The sequence below is a fragment of the Panulirus ornatus genome, chromosome 68 (genome assembly GCF_036320965.1).
Source record: "Panulirus ornatus isolate Po-2019 chromosome 68, ASM3632096v1, whole genome shotgun sequence".
NCBI classification, from domain to species: Eukaryota; Metazoa; Arthropoda; class Malacostraca; order Decapoda; family Palinuridae; genus Panulirus; species Panulirus ornatus.
Window position 1 is genome coordinate 12,287,827 of NC_092291.1, and position 18,199 is coordinate 12,306,025.

The 18,199-nt window shown below is 42.9% G+C and overlaps 2 protein-coding genes across 2 annotated transcripts in view; one reads left to right on the forward strand and one right to left on the reverse strand.

The window, feature by feature from the left end:
- Positions 1-18,199, forward strand: part of LOC139747269 (BRO1 domain-containing protein BROX-like) — a 264,456-nt gene that overhangs the window by 224,052 nt on the left and 22,205 nt on the right. Inside the window, exons 14-15 of the transcript XR_011712361.1 lie at positions 783-935; positions 14,837-14,962. The gene's annotated coding sequence lies outside the window, so the exon portion shown is untranslated. The remainder of the gene's footprint in view (positions 1-782; positions 936-14,836; positions 14,963-18,199) is intronic.
- The window catches only part of LOC139747265 (calcium-activated chloride channel regulator 1-like), a 319,531-nt gene continuing 309,188 nt past the window's right edge, over positions 7,857-18,199 (reverse strand). Inside the window, 1 exon segment of the mRNA XM_071659359.1 lies at positions 7,857-13,949. Within this exon segment, the coding sequence (XP_071515460.1) occupies positions 12,877-13,949 (1,073 nt within the window). The 3' untranslated portion in view covers positions 7,857-12,876.

Here is an 18,199-nt window from a genome sequence, read left to right on the forward strand (position 1 = left end):
AAGCGAAAATATATTTTGTATCGTCACTGGGAAATCTAACGACTGTATGACAAGAGGCGGCGTCGCTCGCTTCATTTTTCTTTTCTTGCATCGTGTTTATACTGTATTTTCCTCACCTGAAGGCTCTTTCACTCGACCTTATTGTTATTATTAATGTTTTATTTATATGTTATCGCGTTTTCCTCGCCTGAAGGCTTCTTTCACATGACTCTATTGTTGTTATTAATGTTTCATTCGTATGTAGCTGAGAGAATTTCTCAGGGAGCAGTGGTGGGAGGAATGGCCGTAAATACACCGGACGCTTCAAAAAATAACCGTGATCGTTCCACGTGATATACGTCAATAGTTTCCACAGAACGCAGTCTTGATTTATCCTCTGCGCTGTATTCTTGTTTGTTGTTATGTTTGCCCAGCGTGCAGCGGCTCCAAAACACCCTTGACGATTTGGTACCGTGCATTAACATTTATTTTTTTTTGATTTGGGGGTTGATTTTAACCAGGCTAATCAATGCGACCGTGTAAGGGGCCTTGGTCGTGGATGGGAGTTCCTGGTTTTTGGTACGTGATGCACGACAGGACACAGGACATGAGCTTACCGAGGCCACTGTCCTTTTGTTCCTGACGCGTCCCCTATCGCTAGAGTGGGGCGCGAGGGGCTTCAGTTAAGTGTTACAGATAGGGTGAGATCAACTTCCTCCATATTGCATTCCGATGTTTCTGCTGACGAATTGATCTCGCATTTCTACCAATATACGAGATGACTTACCTTCCCTTCCTTGCAGGGGTGCACTGCGCGTGGATTAGGGGGCCGCTTCAACGCACATAGCGCATCAGCAGAAAACAGAGATGTCAACGGATTTCGAGCCAACCTCCTGCTCCTTCTGCTGCAGATATCTCACAGAATCATCCGCTGGCGATGGGATGAATCGTTTGAGGTAAGTGTATCTGTTTGTGTATAAGTTCGTCATTGAATTATTATTCAGTTACATGTGATGTTTGGAACGGCAGAGTTTTTTTAAGATATTAACGCTGATGTGGTTAATGGTTGTTACAGATTTTTTTTTTTTGTTCTTAAATGTACACATGACCCTCTTGAGCACGATGTTAAGCATTCTCTTGCTCCTGGCCTGACCTTTGATCCGACTTTATGATTCCCAGTGTGAGACATTCTGTGAGGAGAGCGTAACAGTTGTTTTCCTCCCGAACGTTGTCAGTGGACGTCTGAAGCAGCCGGGGGGGAGAAACCACGGCAAGAAGGTCTATGGGGCTTGGTTTTGGATGGGGGGTTTAGTGTGGGGTCGGGTGCTGCTGTGGTTTCGTACGGTTCGGGGAAATGTAGACACCTTTGGAGTGAGAAGATTTAATTTTTTCATGAGACTGTGATCCTAATGTGACAGGAGCTGGGAAGTGAAGGACTTCCTCGCTGGAAGGTGAATTTTTCCCTCGCGGTGTAACCCTCATGCAGGTGGGGTCCGGTAGCACCTATGTATATACACTGTTTGATCTCTAGAAAGCCTAGTGTGTAAACACTGATGTTCCCTGAGAACCAGACTGTAAGTATTGCCGTTCTAGTAAAGCCTCCATGTTTCCCTCACTAGCGTCAATCTTTAAGTATTGTTGTTCTTAGGGAAAGTTTTAGTGTAAAACACTGCTGTCGCTGGGAAAGCCTTCGTATTGTTCCAACGAAACAAGTATAAGCATTTGTTATCCTCAGGAGAGCTTAATGTATAAACACCATTGTCCTCAGTGGGGAGTCTGTCGTATATACATTGTTGTCCTCAGCTTATAACATGCTGTTGCCTCCAGATGAGCGAATTTTTAACAATATTGTCCTCAGGAAGCTTATATGTAAGCACCGTTTTCCTCAGGAGAGCATATCTGTGTACGGTCCTCAAGAATGCTTGATTGTAAGCACTGTTGACGTTAGGGATGTGTAATTGTAAACAATGTTTTCCTCAGGAGAGATTAATCGTAGATGGTGTTGTAAATAAAACCCGACTTGTCTTCAATTTAGTTCAGGAAAGCCTAGTGTGTCTTTCTTCAGTTTAGTTCACTTCAGGACAGCCAAGTTGATAAAAGTGTTTTGGAGAGCTTTATACTTCATTTAATAGTTGGAGCATTTTACATTTTTGTACCATTTAACGTAGGCTTATGAGTTACTGACAAGACAGAGGGATGGTGTAATTGAGTAGGTTCGTGTAAAGATACGTAGTGTAATTAACTTATGCTTACGTAAGTGCTGACTTCGTGTAAGAAGACTTTTGGTTGGTATTATTATTTTCACAAGCATCACTCACCACTTGCCAGGGATGTACACGAGAATACTTCACCATTTTCGTTGAGTCAGCCTGAAGGTAATAAGGTCTACAGAAGATGGTGAAGCTTCTGTTGGACGAAAGCATCAGCTACATATGTCTTCCATTTTTAGTGATGACCTAAGAACAAGCACGGAGGGACTTTTTTTTTTTTTTTTTTAGTTTAGTTTGGCCTGCGTGTTGAACTAGATAACACTAACAGTTTGGCATTACCGTTCGTAAAATTTTCTATAGGAATTTACATCAAATACCGGCAAGTATTTGAATGCTACTTTTGCATAGGATTTTCCGTTTTGTGAGAGAACTTTTAAGTAGCAGAAAACATTATTAGTATTTATTCATTTATTCATTTATTTTTATCTGACTGTTAAGTGACATAAAGCTCATTTTTTTGTAGGATTTTTTTATTTTTATTTTACAAAGGGCCTGTAATTAAATGCTTGTGCCTTCATTTTTATGGAGAAGATTATTTCAGTTCACTGTTCTATGTCTACTGGATCATATTAGCTTTCTTGTATCATGACTTATCTTACTTTCTTGGCATCGTCTCTGGTATTGTATTTGTTGACACTGGTGTTTCGTGACATTCCAGTCTCCACTCCCTGGCCTGTGTGGGAACGTAGAATTGGTTCCACCGAGATTTAGGTAAATTTGAGTGAATGTTGGTAAATGCTGTCGTTTATTTATTTAAGCAGCGCACATATGCCTTTTTATGTGCACTTTCGGGTTCAGTACAAAAGTGTGCTTTGCTCACAGTGTGTTTGAATCAAACGTTTTGGAAATAATTGAAGAAATGAATTTGTGAAATTTTTTCCCAGTGCAGTTGCATCGCATTATTGCATGCAGTAGTGCTTCTCTGTATAGTAAAGCAATGTTTAGTCTCCATGTTGGTTTCATGATTTATAGTCATCAACTGTTTACACATCAAAGAAATAGCGTTGTTAGGTATCACAAACCTCAGAGTTATTATGAATTTTCTGACCTAAAACTACGAAATAGTTTTTATCATTTAGGTGTCTAACGGGTACAATCATCAAGGCGAGCTTTGGGCACAACGTCAAGTCTTTCTCTGGCTGCAGAGTCAATGGCCAAGTCTTTCTATGGCTGCAGCGTCAATAGCCTGTCTCTCGCTACAACGTGAAGACTCTTTGTCTACAACGCTGAAGTCTTTCTCTTGCTAGAACCTCGATAATCATTCTGAGGCTACAACGTCATTGAGTCTGGATGCCTGGATGCTGTCTTTCTGAGGCCTGGAACGTCAGAGAGTCTTTCTGAGGCCTGGAACGTCAGAGAGTCTTTCTGAGGCCTGGAACGTCAGAGAGTCTTTCTGAGGCCTGGAACGTCAGAGTCTCTCTGAGGCCTGGAACGTCAGAAAGTCTTTCTTTGGTTACAGCCGTAAGGCCTTCTGTTAAGGCAGATGTTTAAGATAACCTTCACGTCAGGAGTTATGGAGCGTTTCAGATGCTGGAGCGTCTTCAAGATAAAAACTAGTTTGGATGCCTGAAAAAATGACTTTGCTTGCCATAAAGAATAATGGTTTATTAACAGTGCCAGTGGTGTGTACTGTCAGGGGAACCCAGTAAGAAGTTATATACATTTCAAGTTATGAAGAAATGGCTACATTTTCATGAGGGTGTAAGAAAGAGTAATCCACACCGAATTTCTTGAGCTTGGTGAATTGGCTCAAATAACGGTGGAAAACTTGGTATGAAAGCTAGACGATGACTTGGGCTCCTTGTCAGCTTGATGTACTGGTGTAATTACTTACGTGGCTTCATTACCTTTAAGGCTGGCGACGGCATAAGCCTTGGAACAAAGTCCCTGATTAGTCCTTTAGTGAGATAACTCGAACCCTGAACAGTAATAGTTTATTGTCATGGGTTCATTTTGATGATTTCTCCTTAGCCTCCTGTATCTTGACGATACAAGCTCTCTTCGATGGCAAGTGTTGCTTGATTGTGTCGACCCACTTATATCATAACTCGTTGATCATTTCCTTGGTAGTTGGAAGTACTGGTACTTATTGTTCCATGGCCGACTGGGTGAGTGAAGTCTGGCAAGCCGACTTGTTTTACGTCAGACCTTTTTCTAACCTTTGCATTTACATAAGAATATCTTGTGCTGGAGGGCCTGATATTGGAACGTTTATAAAAGTACCCATCGCTAAACGTTAACAGATATTAGTTATCGTTGAAACGCTGATATCAGTATATGTTGGAAAGTTAGAGCTTTCAGAGCAGCTGTTTGTGGATCTAACAGAAAATTCAGGTGTTTCAATGTATGAGCACACTGAATAGATTGAAGAAGGAAAGGCTTGATCTTTTTTTTTAATCCACGCTTCCTTTCATGTGTCAGGACCTTGTGGATATTGCTTGGAATCTGGGTCATGTTGTGTTACTGGGCAAGACTAAAAGTAATATTCGAGTGGTCAGTCCCTAAGGTTATAATTGCAGTATGAAAAGTGCCACGTTTGAACAGTTTTCCCCTCTCAATGAAATGCATAAATCTCCCCGCCCTCGTTCATGAATTCATGTCAAGGATTTGTTAACGGGTTGATCATATTGTATATCCAGGTAATGTAATGGGACGAGTTAAAAATTGACATATGTGATGTGGTGCGCCTATATGCCTCGCCGAGATCGGAGCCTGAATTATTTGTCTCGTTTGGCGCGAGACGACGAGTCTTTTTAACTCGAGACGGCGTCTGAAGGAGCCGCATGCTTTATTTGTTTTCTTCATTAATAGCATTTGCTTTTGGGAATTTAGAGTTTTGAGAATCACGTAGACGTAGATGATTCGAGTATCCAGCCTGATTTACGTGCAACTTTCAGCCGTCCCCCACGTTAAAGGGAATGGGCAAGAACAAGTCGACGTTCACCAGTCCATCGCTGGGTCATGGGTGGTTCACATGGGCCTCACGCCCACCAGATTCTCTGCCTGGGACGGACGCTCATTATTCATGGGGATGTTGTTTTGTGTTCTCTGGAGGATAACCGCGCCAGTGGAAGTCTCATGCATGTTTTGGTCATCCTGTTGCATGGCCAGACCTCACACGACCACCCAATTCTGAGTTTTTGTTATTATTTGTTTATTATTCACTCCTTGTGGCAAACATTTTTTGTATACACTTTTTACGTTTTTTCTCTGGTATCATTTTTGTTGAGTTTCGGTTTTATTGTTTGTTTTGTTTTGAGTTTTCCTTCTTATTCACTTGGTTCTTGTAAGCGTTTAGCTGGCCTTCCAATACGTTTCGTCCTTTCTGACCTTTTTTATATATATTTTCTCTGTACGTTATCTGTTCTGTGGTGTACGTGAAATAAGTGTAGGTTGCATATTATGTAGCTGAACCTCACTGTCGTGCAAACAAACCAGGTCTCCGAAGACAGCTAGAGGTCATGATGGTTGTAAACTTCAACTTTTCTCATTACCACGATGCACATTACGGTTTCTGGGGAATTTAGATGTCGGTTTGATTCTGATGTTGGCAACGAAATACATGAACTTCATCCGATGAATAATTTTGTGAAGGCAGGCATTCCATGTTGAGTGCAACTGTGTAGCATTGACTTACACACCTCAGCTGCCAAGAGGTTTAGCAGACATAAAGATGCAGATAATGACAAGCACCAGGACAGGCACGTATAGAAAGACAAGTAGATGAGCAGGTAGATAAACAGAGACAGAGTTGTGGGCAGGCTGATGCGAGTTCAGTAGATAGACGGACCCTAGGAATGAAAAATTTGTGAGTAGACTGACTTTGGAGGACAGGCAGATGTGGATGTGCAAGCAGATGCTTTGGCAGACGCAGACAACAAACCGAATGACATAAAAAAAAAAAAAATACGAAGAAGGGCAGTCACAGAGAAAGACAAGGAGATGCCAAAGAAACGAAGCACTATAGTTCTAGTTTAAAAACAGTTAGCAGGACAACGAGAAGAGGGAGAAGACAATGTACGACTTAACTACAGAAGGACATAGAAAGACATGAGAAGGTTTGCACACTGAAGTTGGCAGGGAGCCTCGTAAACAACTTCTCGTTAGTAGATTGGTAATGTAGACGTAGATAAGGCGTGTTAACGGACGGAAATAAGCGGGCAGATACAGACACGTGTGCGCGCAAACATAAGCTGTCAGACACAGAGTGGCAGGTGAACAGGCAGACAAACAGTAGGGAGACTCTGGGAATCGAGGAAAGTGGCCTTTAGGAATATACAGGTAGGCAAGTGAAGATACAAACAGGCAAGCCCACACACATATGACTACATAGACACACACACACACACACATATATATATATATATATATATATATATATATATATATATATATATATATATATATATATATATATATATATATATGTTAAAACGTCGACGGGTAGACATAAGCAGATATACAAGAAAAAGAGCAAGCAGGGTAGCAGAGGTAGGTAAGACAGGCAAGCAGACACAGGAAAACAGGCTGGTATGCCAGACCTGGAATTTAAAACTCGTGTAATGTTGAAGAACAACTTTCCAGTAGGTTTTTATTACCGTCGGACCTCGCAAGTTGAGGAGCTATACGGAACTTTGTAATCGGTGGAGAAATTCTTTTGTTACCTTGGAGGATATGAGGGTCATCCTCTGGAGCCACGTCAACTGCTGCAAAAGTACCAAACTTTCCCAGCAGCGTTTTACATCTCTTGAGGTCGCTTCCCCTCGAAGCATCATGGTCACTCAACAGCATTTTTCCTCTTGATAAAATTTCTCAGCCTCGAGTCTTCCATGGAAGTGGGTGTAATGTACATCTCGCAGGAAGGTAGTTCCTCTGGAGTTAGTAGGATATGTGGCTGATGTAGTTGTATGTGTTAAGAGAAAACAAAGTTTATCCTATGTGGACTAGAATGGATGAAACAGTCGAGAACACTAATGCTGATGTTCAACATGTGACTTTTGTGTTTTCAATCTCTTCTTGGGTGTTGGTTCACGTCTCATGTTGCGGTTTGTTGAATATTGCGTCAATTAATGTTTATGAAGTCTGTGTGACATTATTTTCATGGGACGTCTTATACATTGGTATTGATGACTGTTTGCTGGGACATCAAGCACACTGACCTAACGGCTGGGATATCAAGCAGTCTGTTGTCTAGGATATCGAGCACACTTAGCAGGGGTATCAGGCACATTGGTGATTGGGATATCAAGCATACTGTATGCTGGGATGTCGAACACATGTGGCTGGGGCACCAAGCACACTTGTAGCTGGGATATCAAGCACATTGGGATGTATATCTAGCAGACTGTGGTCTTGTGAACTGGGAGATTTATTGGTGGCTGCGGTATGTAGCGGAGTCGTTGTTTAGTTTCTGAATTCAGTGTTAGACATATTGTGTCTCATGAATGTTTGTATGAGCAAAGGGCGAGATGTTTACTGCGTCTATGTATAGTCTTTACCGGTAGCATTCATGATTTTACAACCGGTTTGTCTTCGTGTGTTGGATTTCAAAAAGTAGATCGAATGTTCTCGACAATTATGTTATGGCGAGATCAAGGAGAAGCTCGATGCAATGAGTCTTTTTATTTGGAGATCTGTACACAGGGACAGTGATGTATGAATCCCACGACTAGATAAATTAAAAAAGGAGGAAATTGTGACAATAATGTTCATATAAATATCTAAAGAGTAATAATCATGAACTACATAAATCACAGTGGCTTCGTAACAAAGAAGTTTTACAGCAACCATCACACAACGAGATACATTCTAGGCCTTCACTTGGTCTGGCCGAGTCTGGTAGTAACGCTTTTCTCGCTCAGCCTTATGTATATCTATATACCCTAAGGAGGGCAACCTTTGGTACCCACGAGGCAAGTATTCCGCAGGGATATCAAAGTCGTAAGTTTTATGAATCATTTGGTTGAGACAAGTTTAAAGAAATGCTTTTTAATATGAAACCGCGTGACGGTTCACAGAAGTGGGTATCCAGCTCCCATAATGAGGCCGCCGTCCGTGATCCCATAGGGTGACCACTTCTCCAGCGACCTCAGTATGTGGGTTCGAGCCCACAGCTGCAAAGTTTATTCCCTGACTTACATTGAAATATCTCACGAAGAGGGAGTATAACAAGGCTGGTGTGAATTAAGCGAGCAGACATAGCCAGGAGAAGTGAACATCCATAACCTACCAGACAACATGGCTGGCCACACTGGGAATACCAGCGATCCGTGTGGGTCGCGCCTGCACAGGGGTACCATCAGCCGATCCAACACGTTACACAAACGCGCCATTGTCTGGACTTCATATTTATTCCGTTTTCAGTTTCACTGTTACACTACACCGAATACAGCGTATGAGGGTATAAGGATCCATTGCGAGCACCCAGCAACGAGAGATTTTTTTTCAGTTCATCCGTAGTCCTCCGTGTAGTTCACTGCCGTGGATGGGAGCCCTGTGTCGAGACGCGACCCGAGTACAAAACAGAAACCATTGTCCTAGTAAAACGTGTGGCTGCCTTAATCTGTAGAACACAGTAACAGTACATGAACATGGACGGGGTTGATCCACGCCTCATAACGATCGGCGCACCAAAGTTCCTTTTCCAGGGCATGAAGATCCATGGCGCGCCCTCATAACTCCACCCTAAATTTTCTAGCTTTTTTTTTTTTTCTCGGCGTTAGTGGATCTCTTAAACCTCTAGAACATAAGTGTGCAGACTTACACAGTAATGATTATCATACAGCATGATGTAAGTGCTAAAGCAGGTTTGATATGCGTTCCTGTAGAACAAAATAAGAGAAATGAAATGGACCGGAGAAGGAGCTGAACAAAGCCATTTTATGTGGAGGAAAAACAAACAAACAAACAAATTCTGATACCTTTCTTCAGCTCCGTCTTTCGGCCTTGTGATGCCAGCGACGGGGAGGGAACATCACTGGCAGGCGCCGTCATGGGAAAGAGTGCTAGGGGAAGGAGAGACTCGTAAGAGAAGGGGGGTTTACTAAGGGGAGGGCCTATAAGAATAGGAGTATCGGATATCACGGTGAGGACACCTGTATGAGGCTGGAGTAATTGAGAACGAGGTTGGGAGCCCCGAAAGACCTCCGTGTGGGGTATATCAAAAAATATTGGGGGAGGAAACCAAATTGAGTGTTTAAGAGCATGGGGCTGGGAGTGATGGAGGCCTGTATGTGGTAGGGGTACTGACGGGTCGTCCCGTATAAGGTGGAGGTATTAAGACATGCGAGGTATAGAATGGGAAACTCGCACGGGGTGGGATTTTTGAAAACACGGGGCTGGGCTCCTAGTAAGAGGCGTATAAAGTGTTGGGCGTTTGTGGAAATGGGCTGGGGTACTGTGTAGAATGGTATTTCAGAACACTGGGAGGGAGGCGCTCACACGGCACAGGGGATTGGGGACTAATGGATAGGGCAGCGAGGGAGAGACCTGTATGGGTTAGAGTGTAGGAAAGCATGGGTTGGGGGCACTTACAGGGAAGTCGGTGTTGTACTACGTCTGGAAACAGAACGTGGTGTTGCATGTGATAACCAAGTTTATAAAAGATTGAGAGGAAGGCCAGTTAAGGAGTGTGATGAACTCGAAGGAATGAGTTGAATAGAGGCCCTAAGGGATGTATAGTACCTGGGAGGATGGAATGGGACTCATGAAGGAGGATACCTCAGAGCATGTAGGGGAATCGGGTTTGGGAACTAATATTGGCGGGATCTTTTGAGAGAGAGAGAGAGAGAGAGAGAGAGAGAGAGAGAGAGAGAGAGAGAGAGAGAGAGAGAGAGAGAGAGAGAGAGAGAGAGAGAGAGAGAATCGTATACAGGTAGAATTTTGGAGTACCTTCGGCTAAAGCTGGGGACAATGGCAGAAAATGCGGCAAGGGCCGTACGGGTAGTTTTGGTTAACACGGGGCACTGCTGGATAAGGGACACCCAAGGCGAGGGTACCAAACGGGTTGGGTTTTGGGCAAGCCAGGGACGTGGCTGGAGGGTAAGGGCGGGTTTAAAAGCCGTACAGGGCGGGACAGGGTGCAAACGGTGAGGACTGCACAAGATACAGCTATTAGGGAAGACGTGGGTATAAGCGGGACATGAGTGATGTTGAATTTGAGACACCGAGAAGTCTTGGTCAGCAGGTGTTGAGCACAGAGTCAGGGTCGGTGCTCACCTCTGTCCCCACAGTCGGGACTCGAGGTGCGGCAACAAAGCAATTAACAAGTTCACCTGTCGGAGGAACTTGGTCATCATGGTATGATACACGTGTGTTATACTGCAGGAACACCTACACAAACCACAATATTGTTTTCCTGAACACAGTATTTTTTTTTTACTTAAGGATGCTTGAATCTGGAAACAGGAATTTCAGTTTCCAATAGGGGGATTCTCGTGGTTGTCTTTCCTCCTCACGCCGGATTTCCATTGGTTTTGTTGACAGATGAACTTTTTGTATTTTTTTCTTAAGTCGTTTACTATAAAATTCTTAAACCAGCCAGTGTTATTCCCTGTATTTATCTATGGGATAAATTTTTCACTAATGGAAATATCACCTTACTAAAGTGCAATAAAGGCTTACGTAAACCGTAGCCCGTTCATTGATGAAGCAGCTCCTCTATAACTATATAAAATTTATAGAAAGTGGTCACCTAATTCACACGTTCTGACCCCACGATGCAACATGGGATACGGAGCTTCGACAAAGTAGACGCACATGGAAACTTATGTCGTAGTAATCGTCCCTGCGTCACCCTCCTGTAGCTAAGCCTCGGGTGACCGCCTTCACAATGCGCTCCGAACTCTTTTAAGTATTGCAGTAACCACTTTGGTCAGTTTCCAGTTAAAGTCATTTTCTAAATATTTTTTTTTTTTGTTTTTTTGGCAGTCTTGTAAAAAGATGCTGTTTGGATACTGTTCACCATACAGCTTACGAACATGCACAAATTTTTGGTTATTTTCACTCGAAGATCACAAGACATACACGCACAAATTACAAACATTCGTCACGATTTCATTCAAACAGTAAGGTTATGTCGGTCATAAACGAGTCGCTGCGATTCAAGCGTCTATGAAGGTGGGGGAGAATTTGCTACCATCAAGGTCAACTCCCACAGCATTGTGACCGTTGGCGATGCTGTTAAGTTTCTTTTTCATGCCTGGTTATCACAAGTACAAAAATAGACATGGCCTACATGAAATTTGGCACAAAACTTCTATGTACATGATATACAAAAAAAGGTGCAGCTATAAATACATTATTGAGTAATATGTGCAAATACTTTCCCAGATGGACGACAAAAGTGTAGTACATCTTGATATTCAGTACGAGAATGTTGTAACCGTGGCGGTTACAGATCTGGAATAAAGGTGGCACAACTACAAACACGAGGGCAAGCAACACCACCGCCCTATCAAACACTGATAAGCTAATACAGATAAACAAACATTTCACAGCTATAGTATGTTAAAAAAAAAAATAAATAAAACCTCGGATCTCAACGTGAAGCCTATTGGTAAGTGGTGTGCTTCGCTCTACATGAAGCCTGAAGCACAACAAAGACCGAAGCTCTTTATAGCTGGAATGGTAATGTTAGGATTTTTTTTTTTTTGGATGATCGCTTCCACCCGGACATCACTTGTTAGGCACCTCCCCTCACTATACATATACCAAGACATGATTATCTCTTTTTATCTAACGGCGAGAATGTCATCTATAATCAACATACACTAGTTGTCATTGTAAAATAACTTTCATTATCAGTATCAGTCATGTCAGTGACCTTGAATATTTCTCATACACCAACTCTGCTTTCACCAAGCTAATAATGACAAAAATACAAGTCCGGTATACAGATTTGTCAGACTGTTGAAGGGGACACTTCGTGTCATCCCACTCCCCTTTGATTCTTTTGAGACTATAACAATCAATATAAATATGTTAATTCAAATTTTGCTTCCCCTTCACATGGGCCGTCTTTAGAATAATAATAATAAAAAAAAAGTGGTGCTTCACTCTAATTGTCTCTGCTAAATCATATAGCCCGACGTAAAAAAAAAAAAAAAAAATCGTAATTAATTATTGGAAAGAAATATGGCCATTGCAATTTTCCGTGTGCACTATTATCCTACTGACATGAAAGCAATAATTTACATATGCATAAGAATACTTCTTGTTTCGCCGTCAGCACCAAGTGAGGCTTATAGTATGAGTTGTAATTCTCATGGATCCTGTTCTTTTGTAGAACTTTCAGAATAAACACTTCATGTCAACGAAAAAAGTATTTAATGTTTTCACTCGTTTACTTGTAATATGACGCGTAAGTGAGCACTCGCGTATGAAGGCAAAGACGCTTGAACCATCACTTCACTTGCTCAAGTGGGTATGGGGAATCTAGGGGGTCTAGGTACAACAATCTCTGAAGGTCTTGAAGCAGACACGTTTGGAAGAGCTCCATGTCCACATAGGGTACACCTACCAGTTCACTTCGTACGTGTCATTGTTCTCAGCGTTCGATAAGGGAACGCAGGCATAACAGCTTTGCTTTGTGACCTACTAGCCACGTTCATTTAGCACGATCGGGTACTCACACCTGCGTCACGTTCCTGCGTTTCCTCTCAGCCCCCAAGGGTGTAGCCGCCACTCCACCCAGTGTTAAATGGGCAGACAGAGTGGGTTTTGGAGGTGTGGGAGGGGGCACCTTCATGGGCCCTGACCGCCGCCCACCATCCCAAGAGACGGGAGTAGTGGTGACGGAGGAAGAAGGCGGGCGGATGTTATCGCTGGTGCTAGAGTCCACCTTGTACACCGAAAGATTCTCCGAGGGCTGAGTAGATATCATGGATCCACTGTCCATGGGTAAGTTGTCCTCTATGTAGTGTCCGTTGGGAGTGTGGTAGTAGAAGGGATGTGGGGGACCTGGCTGAACTGTGGGCATGTATGGCACACCCAGGTCGGGGTGATGCAGGGTCACCTCCCCACCCTCGCCTCCATCAGGAGCATCATGAGGGTGGCGCCTCTCGTGCTCGGCCAGTAGAGTAGAGGCCGGCCATGACTGAATGGGGCTCATGGCTCTTTTGCCAGTGACTTCCGCCTCGCCCACGGCCAAAGCCTCAGGCGGGGGTGGGGGTTTACTGATGGAGTCCGTTTCACTGTCAGTGTCACAGCCAGCGGGAGTGGTGGTGACTGGTTCTAGAACTTCGATAGCCTTCTTTTCCTGTTGCTGACGTCGCCTTCGTGTCACCACCAGCAAGTAATATACGGCCATGATGAGAATAACGACCAAGATGCCACATGCGGCCCCAACAATGGCCAGGATGTTGCGGGTGGAGAGCGGTGTGGGTTGAGGGGTAGTGACACCAAGCTCACCAACAGTGCCACCGGCCACCGCACCATGGGTGGAACCTCGGGTGTTGATTTCCGTGGTAGTTGTAGGGTGTGGCATGAAGACCTCAGCAGTGTTAGACCAGGGTCCACGCACCCTCGTCTGGCTAACGGCACGCATGGCCACGTAATATACGCCATCGTGGCGCCCCCAGCGAACCGTGTGGTTGGAGGCAACACCCACTCTGTCTGGTGTGGTCCACTCGGAGGCCATTTCCCCCGACCCCTGACCTGTGGCTGCTGCGTCTCTGGAGAACACTACCTCGTACTGCAAAGCTGCAAAGAAAGACGGAGAAAGACATTAGCAACTCCATGATGAAAGCACTTATGCATTAATTATATCTTGCGATACATGGCTTGCATGTACATTTGACTGTGAGTCAAGTATTAAGATATGGAAGACCAGCAATAGTGGGGAGCTGTACCATGGTGCATGGTTTGAGGCCCACATAGCACATGGTTCTCTGCCTCCCCATGGTATTTTGTGCATTTGCAGACAATGCTTCAGGGAAATAATTTTGAGACTCCTTGCCCTCCCACTTAAATCGGGGATTCATCTGTATCTCAATCCGAGATCAGCTGCATCCCTATATCGGTGTACGGTTAAACTGCAGGCCCCATTAGATTACTGACAATGCATCCTGGTTGGATGTTACACATGTAGGAAAGTGTTAACAAATTGACTTACTTTTTACATGCTGAGAATGCTGATTATCCTACTACCTACGACTAAGGATGTTTACATGGTTTTCCCTTTTCTACTCTGTATGGCACCTCTGTGTTCCACTGAGACCATCCTGCATGGTATGTCGTGTAACCAAGATTAATGATTTAACGTTCTAGTGACTCCCACTCATAGTACTTACCATACATAGATGGGATAAATGTTCGAAGCTCTCCATTTGGTAGTACATACAATGCATGAGACAAGTTCAGTGATTCTTATGACATTTGCTTCACAAGAGACAGTGATTCTAGGCTTCCCATAGTGAATGCTATCAGAGAAGCATGAAATTTTTAACAGTTTAAGTTCTTTCGTGCGTAACGACCATTAACCTTACATGATGGCTGTTATTTCTTTAGTATGACTTATAAATAGGATGTAATATTTATATTTGTGTCCCCATCTTCCCTGTGTAATGGACATATTACTTTCCTCACAGGCACCCGTCCATTCATGTCCCAGTTTTCTGAGCACAGCACAACCAAGATCTGGAATGGCACATCCATGAATCTTTGCACCCATTGCAAGACGTATTAATGGTGTAATAATGTTCTGTTATTCAGAGGTAGGTTTTGCATATCGGGTAAACACATTTACATATATTTTAGAAGCATTTTCACGGATACTTCATCAAATTATACGTATGAATTTCTGTGCTAGAAACATTCAACTCATTCACAGTTCCATGATTATATTTTTTCTTCTTTCCTGATCTAATTAGCAGCATTAGGTGAAAAGACAACAGGCCACATTCGTTCACACTCAGTCTCTAGCTGTCATGTTTAATGCACCTAAACCACAGCTCCTTTCCACATCCAGGCCCCACAAAACTTTCCATGGTTTACCCCAGACGCTTCACATGCCCTGGTTCAATCCATTGACAGCAAGTGGGCCCCGGTACACCACATCGTTCCAATTCACTCTGCTCCTTACACGCCTCTCACTCTCATGTATGATCAGGCCCCGATCGCTCAAAATCTTTTTCATACCATCCTTCCACCTCCAATTTGGTCTCCCACTTCTCCTCGTTCCCTCCACCTCTGACATATACCCTCTTTGTCAATCTTTCCTCAGTCATTCTCTCCATGTAACCAAACCATTTCAATACACCCTCTTCTGCTCTCTCAACCACATTTTTTTTATTACCACACATCTCTCTTACCCTTTCATTACTGACTTGATTAAACCACCTCACGCCACATATTGACCTCAAACCTCATTTCCAACACATCCACCCTCCTCCACACAACCCTATCTATAGCCCATGCCTCATAGCCATATAACATAGTTGGAACAACTATTCCTTCAAGCATACCCATTTTTACTCTCTGAGATAACTTTCTCGCCTTCCACACATTCTTCAACACTCCCCGAACCTTCTTCCCCTCCCCCACCCTGTGACTCAATTCCGCTTCCATGGTTCCACATGCTGCCAAATCCACTCCCAGATATCTAAAACACTTCATTTCCTCCAGGTTTTCTCCATTCAAACTTACCTCCCAATTTAATTGTCCCTCAACCCTACTGAACCTAATAACCTTGCTCTTATTCACATTTACTCTCAGCTTTCTTTCACAAACTTACTAAACTCAGTCATCACCTTCTGCAGTTTCTCACCCGAATCAGCCACCAGCACTCTGTATCATCAGTGAACAACTGACTCACTTCCCAAGCCCTCTCATCTACAACAAACTGCATACTTGCCCCTCTCCAAAACTCTTGTATTCACCTTCCTAACAACCCCATCCATAAACAAGTTAAACAACCATGGAGACATCATGCACCCCTGCCGCAAACCAACATTCATTAGGAACCAATCACTTTCCTCTCTTCCTACTCATACACATGCCTTACATCCTTGATAAAAACTTTTCATTGCTTCTAGCAACTTACCTCTCACACCATATACTCTTAAAACCTTCCACAAAGCATCTTCTATCAACTCTATCATATGCTTTCTCCACATCCATTAATGTAGCGCTACATACAAATCCATCTGTTTTTCTAAGTATTTCTCACATACATTCTTCAAAGCAAACACCTGATCCACACATCCTTTACCACTTCTGAAACCACATTGCTCTTCCCCAATCTGATGCTCTGTACATGCCTTGACCCTCTCAATCAATACCTTTCCATATAATTTCCCAGGAATACTCAACAAACTTATACCTCTGTAATTTGAACACTCACCTTTATCCACTTTGCTTTTGTACAATGGCTCTATGCATGTATTCCGCCAATCCTCAGGCATTTCACCATGAACCATACATACATTGAATATCCTCACCAACCAGCCAACAACACAGTCACCCCCTTTTTAAATAAATTCCACTGTAATACCATCCAAACCCGACACCTTGTCGGCTTTCATCTGCAAAGGCTTCATTACCTTTGTTTACCAAATCATTCTCCCTAACCCTCTCACTTCGCACACCACCTTCACCAAAACACCCTATATCTTCCACTCTATCATCAAACACATTCAAAAAACCTTCAAAATACTCCATCTCCCTCTCACTTCACCACACTTTACCAAACTCAGTCACCAGCTTCTGCAGTTTCTCACCCAAATCAGCCACCAGTGCTGTATCATCAGCAAACAACAACTAACTCACTTCCCAAGCTCTCTCATCCACAACAGACTGCATACTTGCCCCTCTTTCCAAAACTCTTGCATTCACCTCCCTAACAACCCCATCCATAAACAAGTTAAACAACCATGGAGACATCATGCACCCGTGCCGCAAACCAACATTCACTGAGAACCAGTTCACTTACCTCTCTTCCTACACTTACACATGCCTTACATCCTCAATAAAAACTTTTCACTGCTTCTAACAACTTACCTCCCACACCATATATTCTTAATACTTTCCACAGAGCATCTTCATCAACTCTATCATATGCCTTCTCCAGATCCATAAATGCTACTTACAAATCCATTTGCTTTTCTAGGTATTTCTCACATACATTTTTCAAAGCAAACACCTGATCCACACATCCTCCACTACTTCTGAAACCACACTGCTCTTCCCCAATCTGATGCTCTGTACATGCCTTGACCCTCTCAATCAATACCCTCCCATATAATTTCCCAGGAATACTCAACAAACTTATACCTATATATATATATATATATATATATATAGGTATAATATATATATATATATATATATATATATATATATATATATATATATATATATATATACTATCCCTGGGGATAGGGGAGAAAGAATACTTCCCACGTATTCCTTGCGTGTCGTAGAAGGTGACTAAAAGGGAAGGGAGCGGGGGGGCTGGAAAACCTACCCTCTCGTTTTTTTTTTTTTTATTTTCCAAAAGAAGGAACCGAGAAGGGGGCCAGGTGAGGATATTCCCTCAAAAGCCCAGTCCTCTGTTCTTAACGCTACCTCGCTAATGCGGGAAATGGCGAATAGTGTGAAAGAAAAGATATATATAAATATATTATCCCTGGGGATAGGGGAGAAAGAATACTTCCCATGCATTCCCTGCATGTTGTACTAGGCGACTAAAAGGGGAGGGAGTGGGGGCTGGAAATCCTCCCCTCTCTTTTTTTTTTTTTTAATTTTCCAATAGAAGGAACAGAGAAGGGGGCCAGGTGAGGATATTCCCTTAAAGGCCCAGTCCTCTGTTCTTAATGCTATCTCGCTAACACAGGAAATGGCGAATAGTTTGAAAGAAAAATATATATATATATATATATATATATATATATATATATATATATATATATATATATATATATATATATATACATATACATATATATATTTTT